Consider the following 8,917-nt stretch of genomic DNA (forward strand, 5'->3'; position numbering starts at 1 on the left):
AGCTAGTTCCGAGAACTTCCGTAAACCTGTTCCGTAAAAAGATTTTTTTTACATGTATGCAGAAGCTGCTTTTCAGTTTAAAAAAACGTATGTTTTGTATATAAAAAGCATTATTTATCATTTCTATGAAATGAAAAGACATTAAAAAACAGTTAGTACTAGCGTGATGTAAGACTACGTTACCCACAATGCAACAACAACTTCATCGTTGGGTTTTTTTGGTCTCGCGGGCTTTGTTTTGATATGGCGGCAGGCTTCGAATTTTTTGTTTGTTGCCTTTGTATAAGGCCCGATTTCATCACAGTAAACCTGCTTTTCTCCTGAGTAACAGGTAATGTCGATGTGTTTTGTGATGCTTGGTAATGTTGTAGTGTCGTCACTACGGTGCAACATCTTATGTGCAACATTTTATGAAATAAATAAAATTCATCCTGCTAATAACGGGAGAGTGTGGACGAGGAAGCCAAGCCTTTTAAATAAAGCGACATTTGACAAAAATGAAAAGAGCACTTCCACATTCCACGTGAGCCACATGTCATAAATGCCACCATTCTCTCCTATGTTTTTTTAATAGACAGTGTTAAGATGATTGTTCGTAACCAAATATCTGGAACTGACTATACGGCTTCTATGTAGCAACCAGAACGGAAACCAATCTCGTATTAAAAAGGAAATGTCTTTTTTTATATAACGTCTCTATATATGGTTTTATTGGACCTGGGCGTCAGCTATAGGATGTTGGATGGTGTTTATTTGTGGCGTGATTAACTCTTAACCTGTCACCATAATCTTTCGCTTAGATCCCGGATTAGACTATCCTGCCTGCCACATCGCGGCCATCATGTCATCTCCAGCTGGCCTTCAGTACTCCCAGGCAGACTTCTTGGCCCGGTGGATGCCAAGTAGCACCAGAGCCGGAGTGATCCTCAGTCCCTCTCCGGATTTGGCTGGACCCTTGGGCCACACCTCTGCCGTGGGATCTTCGCCCATGTTGCCAGACGATTCCTTCGCTTCCGATTTTGCCCCGTTGCCCGCTTCTACAGACAGCAGCTGCCTGGGTGTGGATGCATTTAGACGGGCAGCAGGAGGAGAGATGACTGAGTCTGACAGGCCGGTGAACGGTCTAAACTCTGTTCCAACGAGAATTGCAGATGGACAGCTGGACACTTTGGACGAGATGGCAAGCAAATCACAGGATCTGCCCCTTATGATGAAGCTTGAACAGGTAAGGACATCGGTGCTTTTCAGAAGCTGTTTTGTCCTGTAACTTGAGACAATCAAGTTGTTAAAAGTATAAAATTTGGCATATGTGACTAGCCCTGCTACTGTGCATCTGAGGAGATGGACTTTCAATACCTAACATAAATGACACAGATACTGGGAGGATCTTTAGTTTTACTGGTTTACTGATACAGGGGTGAGACAAAGCAGAAAAAAATGAACCTGTAATTCATTTATTAATAATGTAAAAACATTTGGACACTTTAATCCCACAGATCTCCTAATATATGCAAATTTTGGGCCCTGCGTGGACTTCATTGTTGATTACATCACTGCTTCCTGTATACTTAATGCACCTCCATCACACACACTCCTTTACGTTTCTCTGCTATTAATAGAATTTTCCCTAAGGCAATTATGTTGGCTGGGACACAGATGCAATTAAACACTTAGACTATATGTCAGCTGGCAGTATGTGCAGCGCATGTGAATTGACACTGAGCTGAAACTACTCAGAAACATCTATGTTAAATGTAGCTTAAACCATCTGGAAAAACACAGATACCATATATTGTGGCGATCGAGTTGGCAGTTCGTCTGGTAATCAGAAGGTTGGCGGTTCGAGCCCCGGCTCCAACAGTCTCGGTCGTTGTGTCCTTGGGCAAGACACTTCACCCGTTGCCTACTGGTGGTGGACAGAGGGCCCGGTGGTGCCAGTGTTCGGCAGCCTCGCCTCTGTCAGTGCGCCCCAGGGCGGCTGTGGCTACAATGTGTGTGAATGGGTGGATGACTGAATGTAGTGTAAAGCGCTTTGGGGTCCATAGGGACCAAGTAAAGCGCTATACAAATACAGGCCATTTACCATATATACCATATATATTAGCTACACCATATCTAATTAGAATTGAATGTAATATGTATGTGCAGTTAAAGAAATGGCAGCAGCACATGCAGGAGCAGCTAAAAGCTCATCAGCTGGAGGAGCTGCTTCATCTCCAGGAAGAGCAGCAGAAGTTACTGGGAACTCTGAATGGATCCGAGCACTGCACAGGAGGTCAGAGAGTGAAATTACATGAACAACTGCAAAGTGATCATTTTGCATTCAGGGTGAATGTGGTGTGCATGTATTTATCCTGCTTTATAAACTGAAGTGATGATAACCCATCTTACAGAGAGTTCAGAAATGTCCGGAGCAGAGTGGGTTGAGGACACGCTCCACAGGTCATGTTACACACAGCGCTCATACAGTCCTGATACAAATCACCGTAGAGTCCCACAGGGCTCTACGATCGGCCGTCAACCAGAACAGCAACTTTCACTAGTTGTCAGACACGAGCAGCTACCCAAAGGTCAAGCATCTGAGGAGGGTGACCATGAGGAAGAGGGTAAGATATATTTATTTTAAATGTAAGTTTCAAATGTAAGGCCCAGGGTCCAGAATCGACTGACCAAAGACTCCAAACCGGCCCACTGCACAGCGTCACATGTGTGAAATGTGAAGGAGTACATAGAAAGTTACCACCACCACAAAAGTTGGTAACTAATAGATAAACAATTAAATGACACTATCTACCATAGAAATGCGTTTTCTTTTCTTTTTTTTTTGCAGGTGGTCCACAGTAAAGAATAAATTAGACATGATATTTTATTACTACAGGATAGTCTGGGCTATAAATTTCCAAAATATTTTCTCTAATTTTAAATATCTGTCATATAGTTTCACTCTTTCAGTTTACTTAAGATCAAAGCGGGCTGTATGTCTCCTATGATGTAAAACAAGTTTGACATCCCTGGTTTAGAGTAAGACACTTGCACAGTTTCTTGGTATTTGTTTTCTATAGAACTGCCCTGTCTTTCCTCACATGGTCCACATGTTTTCATGGTTAACCGCTTTGTTTTTTTAGGTTCACTGGACTCCAGAGAGGATGAGGAGGAGCACAGTGTCAATGCGAGCTGTTTTTCTGAGGAAGACGACATGTTGATGCAACATAATGCTGTGGCAAGGACTGAAGATGACAGCAGAACAGAAGACAAAATCTTTCATGACAGGTAAATATTACATAGTCTTGTATTTATGTAGTATTAACATCAGACTGTCTCGACAGATCAGTGTTTGAGTAGGGTTTTGTTTGCCTCCTCAGACCTATAAGGCCAGGTATTGGTGGTCAAAAGCAGACATTTGAAGAGCTGCTGGAGGAGCAGCTGAAGCTGGAGGAGCAGAGGCTAAAGTCTGCCCAGCAACAACAGGTCAGAGGATGTGTCACGAGTGCTGAAAAGTATCAATAATGAACCATTCATTTGAGTTTTGCATTCTGCAGGTGACAACCTGATATAGGAATGTAATGTCTGCACAAATGGAGCCTGTCTGTATTTTGCAATAAAATACTCTATTTAACTGGAAAAACTAAAAGATTCCAATTTACATTGAATTCAAATCTTGTCCTATTCCTTGAACAGAGTCAAGATGGAGCCAACGCTGCGCAAGCCCTTCCTAAGAGAGCCTTTTTGAAGCGAGGAGAGGGCCTTTCGAGATTTACAAATAATCGGAAAGCTATGTTCCAAAAAACGGATGTAAAGGACTCCAGACCACCACCGCCTCAAGCCAGAGTAATCTCTCGCAGCAACTCGGAGCCCGCATATATTCAGAAAGGAGCCGCAAACAGTGCCCCACGGCTTCCTGTCCAGCGTAAAACTGCTACACTCAACAAGGAGAACCGGTTGAAGGGACTCAGTTCACCTCCTCACGATACGCGAGCAGTGACTAAAGTAGCACGGACAAAGGTTTTAGGTAGTCATCAGAGACAGAACACAACAGGACCAGAGTCTGTCCAAACTGATCCAGGTGGCAGACCAGCCAAACATCAGTTGGGGAAAGTTCTGCCGGTTCAGGCCGTGAAAGTCCCGTGTCTCAACATTCAGCCATGTCCTACAACCAAACAGGGCGGGAAGTTAGGACAGGCGTCCCTGCCTGTCCTAACTTCCCGCCCTGAAAAAAAAAAAGAAAAAAGCTGTGGTTCAAAAGTGGAATCAGCAGAAGCAGGAGGGGTTTCTAAAGGAGGAGACCCAGTTATACAGGATTCCTTTGAGTTGTCTTTTCAGAAGAAGCTCCAACGATGGGAGTGTGACCGACAGCTGGAGAGCATGGAGCTGGGAGAGTTTGAGCTGCTGGAGCAAGCGGCTGAAGAGCTGTCCTTCTCATCTAACTCCTCCTTTGTCATGAAGGTGCTCTATTTCACTCTCAAACTCATCACGCTTTAATTCAGCACTTCAAATGCTCAGAAGTTTGGATGCCTAGTGGTACAATTTTTTGTCACACAGTTGTTTGTGTTGATAGCATCTGTTTCCTTGTTTGTGTTGTTTCTGGTTGTTGGGATTCAGTATTTCTGCTGCCTTTAAGTGGTTAAAATCCACTATTGAATTTCTAAAGAAATTACCAGATTGGGTTGCCTTTCTCCAGGACTTTACTGTTAGCCGTGTGTTATGTAGACAATAACCCCTCTCTCCCCAAAAAACGAATACTCTGCTCATTGCTTGCAGGTTCTTCAGATGGATCAACAACGACAGCTGCAGACTGTAAAGGGGCTCCACCAGCGACGCCTCTCTTCAACTCCCATTAAATCACCTCCTAAAGGTGCATTTCAGAGGTGCAATAGCGTTGGGAACACAGGTGGCTTAGCATGTGAAAGCAACTCTTTGAACTCAGAAGCATTTGTAAAGACAAGAAATGATATACTAGAGAACAAAGAGAGCATTAAGGAGACACAGGGCATTGAGAGAGAGGACAAACATGACATCTCTGACACGACACCCTGCAGCCGCTCTGAATGTGGAGATGACAAAGTGGTCAAAAGTTCTCTCTGCTTCCCTGCACCTATTAACCCACCATATGACAAGCGGTCGTATGAAGATGAGGATAGTTTCAGGGACTCATCTTCAGATGTGGCTGAAGAGAATGATGTGGAGAGTAAGAGTGTCCACAGCAATAGCGAGGACTCCACTCTGATAGAGGGCAAAGACGGCGAGCAGGGGAGAGTCGTGTTTGATGACGACGACACATGGAACGACCTGGAGGACACTGCCATCGGCACAGCCGATGAAAGCAAAGAGCTCAGTCCGATTTCCAAGCCGACAGCCAGAGAAATTTCTCCCCCACAGAAAACTTTGTTGAGGAAAGTGGCTGTGAGCAAAGGTGTGGAGCTGGGGAAGGCCACAGGTATCGGTTCAGTCAGTCTGGAGCCTGATCATCCTCCGGCCTCCCAGCTCATGACAAAGTTATTCCCCTCCCTGAAGCCAAAAGCCCAGAGTGCACCACTCCCTCTTCCTCCAGCTGCTTCTGTTGAGTCCAAAAAGCCAGAGGAGGACACAGGTTAGACAAATACTTTCTTTGTTTATTATTGCATTAGTAGAATTAATGTTGATTGAATGTTAATAAACTTATTACAGTACAAAATATCAGCAACTCTGATTTTGTGTTATAACCCTGCAGCTACATGAGTTCATGTGTTTATTAAATGAAAAATTGATAGTAAAGCCAGTTAAAAACCACACATTCCTCAGTGTGTGGTTTTATTATTTATCAGTTGTGTATGCATGTTGTTACCCTCAGGCCAGCAGGTCCAGTCGAGACAGCTCAGGGAGAGACTGGCTGAGCTGGAGATTGAGATTGAGAGATTTAGGAAGGAGAACGTTGCGCTCACCAAACTCAGACAGGAGAACGAGAAAAAACAGGAAACTCTCAGGTGATATGGTCTTCTTTGCATAAGCAATTCAGTAAGGAGTGTATGCAAGTGTAAAAACTTAATAAAAATATAAAGACACTGCATCTGGTATTTGGAAGTAACCTCTTCAGTGTTAAATCCAGCTCTGTTTTCTTTTGGGAGAAATAATTTCATAAAATGTGTTATTCCTCTCCTTCCTCGTGTAATGCACGTTTGTACTTTGCTGTTTGTGCTGCAGGTCAGAGCGTTTGGAGTTTGAGCAGATGAGAGCAGAGGAGATGGCCAAGTTTGAGGAGTACAAGAAAGAGGAGACGAGGAAGCTGCAGAAGGAGCGCAAATTGTTTGAGAAGCACGTGTCAGCGGCCAGAGCTATTCCTGATAAGAAGGAACGAGAAGAGATCCAGGTGAGCGTGGACATGACGCGCAAAATAACCACATGAATATGTGCTCAATGTGTAAAAAAGCAATACAGGAGTAATCAAAACATGACTGTGGAGCAATTAAATTCAAACATAATTAAATAAAGGATATCAAATCTTATTGTTTGGTGATGGTATTAATGCTTAAAAAAAGGTTTTGAGAAGAAGATATTTATGTGTCTGCCTTTATTCTCCTTTGCTTCTCACATCAGGAGTTGAAGCAGCAGCTGAGCTCCCTGCAGGAGGAGCTGAAGAGAAGGGAGAGTCGCTGGTCCTCCACACAAAGCCGCCTGCGCCAACAGATCGACTCCCTCAGACAAGAGAACAGTTCACTGCGTGATGAGGTGCCTGACCCCCCCCTAACGTTTTCTCTGGTTACACACGCGTAGCTTTAAAATGCACCCTCACTCTGGATTGTAAAGAGTGGGTGAAGGCTGAAAACTGAACCCTGCGTCTTCCTGTTTGTCTTTGAATTGAAGATCCACGTGCTAGAGAAGCTCCGTCTGAGTGCCTGGAAGAAAAACCCTGCGGCTGCTGAGAAGGAAAGTCCCAGAATGTTTGAGAACAATACGCCACCTGTGACCAAAGGAGTTAAATTTGCTGTAAGCTCATTTATAAAGTCTGTTATTGTTATCTAAAAATGATGACCCCGTGTTCTGAACTAAATACCTTATATCAACATGCAGAGGAAAACATGGGAGAAGTTATAGCCCCACAACACTTCATTTTGTTTTTTTACTATCATCAGTGCTTTGGCAGTCTTCAGAGCTTTAGCTGTGCAGGAACTCTAATTATTCTACTCCTATTTCGACATTGCTGAGTAACTGCAAAATCACACTTTGTTTCCAGAGTCCTCTCGACTCCAGAGGGAGTGACAGCAGCCCTCCACATGTCAGCTCTGCTCCAGCCACTAGAGGGAACTCCAGAGACGGCAGTCAGGGTGCTGCAGGTACAGTCAAGAGTTTCCATGGAAGGGTTTTTTTAATCTTTCAAAATAACTGTACAAATAAGTGTCCAAAGCCATTTCAAGAAAAACTTTGGAAGCTGAGGTTGTCTGGCGATAAGTCATCTTTAGCAACTCTGAGCCAAAAAACAAACAAACCTCACCTTTTTTTTCCATCTTTCAGCTCAGCATAAGTAGTGTGGTTAACTCTATTAGCTTTTATAATGTCAGTTTGAGCTAGAGCAGGCCTACAGACCCAGTGGACATATTGGAGTATTTGGCATGTGTACATTGAGAGATTTTATGTCTGTTTCAAGTTGAGACTAGAACAGGATTAATAGCGTGATTAGACCTAAATTTGCCAGGTGGACACAAATAGACTCCAAATCATTGATGTTTGTGTCTGCTGGGTTTGTAAATAGCTAATTTTCCAATATTAATAGATTTTAATCATCCAAAAAAGCCTGGGATTGGCTCAGAGTTTCTGTCAATGATCATCATTAATGATTCTCATAAACACCTTGAAAAGCACGAATGGTCGAGTCTTTGTTGTCCATATTTTTATTCTCTGCAGGAATAAAGAGCAGCCTGAGGAAGCCAGCAGGGCCAGGCTCCTCTTCCACCTCCGTAGCCAGCAGGAAGTCAGAGGAGAGGTCAGCACCTGCCGGGAGCCAGGAGAACTCACCAAACCAAGAACACTTATACAACTGCTCTCCAGTAAGAGCATCATCAGTGTCATACACACACTGCAGTGTTTCCTGTAAATGATGCAAAACACCTACTGACATCCAGATAGAAGAAGAGGCAACATTTATGGCACAAATTTAAGATACATTTGAAAGGTCAGATGTTTATTAGTCTGATTCTGCATCAGGGACAGAACAATTAAAGTCTTGTTTAAAAAAAACAAAACAAGCCTGTCTGTATGTGCTGCTCTGTCACAGACCTCATGTTTAAAATCTTCGTATTGCAGAACACTGATTCTCCGACAAATGAACTTGAGCTAAGTAAGGCTGAAGAGACCGAATCAACCAGGGAGGTTATCACACATCCTGATGGCAAGGTGAGAAAATAAGATGTACAATCATCCTGATATTAAATACTAATGTGAGCCACCAGACAAGAGATGTGCTGAAGAATTGATTTTGCTTTCTAAAGAAGTGCGTCTGCTTTATAATCGTGGTAGCAGCAGTTACATACAGCTGAGTTTGGCCCTGCTTTCAACAGTGAGTTATTTAAACAGGAAGGTTGCACTACCAAGTGTGAGTAATTGAGTCATTGTGGAATAACCTCAAACTTACATTAGCATTAGCTTTTATTGTTGATATTCAGTAGAGGCTGTTGATGGAGCTGTCCTGATGTTTCCAGTTAGAGAAGGTTTTGGTCAGCGGTGATCGTCTCATAGTTTACCCCAACGGGACCAGGAAGGAGGTTTCAGCAGACGGACTGACGGTCAAGGTCATCTTCTTCAACGGAGATACTAAACAAGTCACGGCCGACCAAAGAGTGGTGAGATGCTTGCGTTGCTTTATACTCATATTTTCAGTAAATACATGTACGCTGGTCTCCTGGACATGTGCTGTGTGTGAGGAGAAATGTTGGACTGTTTCCTCCTA

At 43.4% G+C, this 8,917-nt stretch overlaps 1 protein-coding gene across 1 annotated transcript in view; it reads left to right on the forward strand.

Moving 5' to 3' along the window:
• The first annotated feature begins 229 nt into the window (after positions 1-229).
• The window catches only part of cpap (centrosome assembly and centriole elongation protein), a 12,623-nt gene continuing 3,935 nt past the window's right edge, over positions 230-8,917 (forward strand). Inside the window, exons 1-16 of the mRNA XM_005745331.1 lie at positions 230-331; positions 801-1,225; positions 2,149-2,275; positions 2,394-2,606; positions 3,126-3,270; positions 3,363-3,468; positions 3,679-4,443; positions 4,759-5,587; positions 5,828-5,960; positions 6,178-6,343; positions 6,571-6,702; positions 6,838-6,960; positions 7,208-7,307; positions 7,876-8,018; positions 8,275-8,364; positions 8,670-8,810. Of these exons, the coding sequence (XP_005745388.1) occupies positions 842-1,225; positions 2,149-2,275; positions 2,394-2,606; positions 3,126-3,270; positions 3,363-3,468; positions 3,679-4,443; positions 4,759-5,587; positions 5,828-5,960; positions 6,178-6,343; positions 6,571-6,702; positions 6,838-6,960; positions 7,208-7,307; positions 7,876-8,018; positions 8,275-8,364; positions 8,670-8,810 (3,597 nt within the window). The 5' untranslated portion in view covers positions 230-331; positions 801-841. The remainder of the gene's footprint in view (positions 332-800; positions 1,226-2,148; positions 2,276-2,393; positions 2,607-3,125; positions 3,271-3,362; positions 3,469-3,678; positions 4,444-4,758; positions 5,588-5,827; positions 5,961-6,177; positions 6,344-6,570; positions 6,703-6,837; positions 6,961-7,207; positions 7,308-7,875; positions 8,019-8,274; positions 8,365-8,669; positions 8,811-8,917) is intronic.

Source organism: Pundamilia nyererei, unplaced genomic scaffold (genome assembly GCF_000239375.1).
Source record: "Pundamilia nyererei isolate P.nyererei 1_Seehausen unplaced genomic scaffold, PunNye1.0 scaffold00157, whole genome shotgun sequence".
NCBI lineage: Eukaryota > Metazoa > Chordata > Actinopteri > Cichliformes > Cichlidae > Pundamilia > Pundamilia nyererei.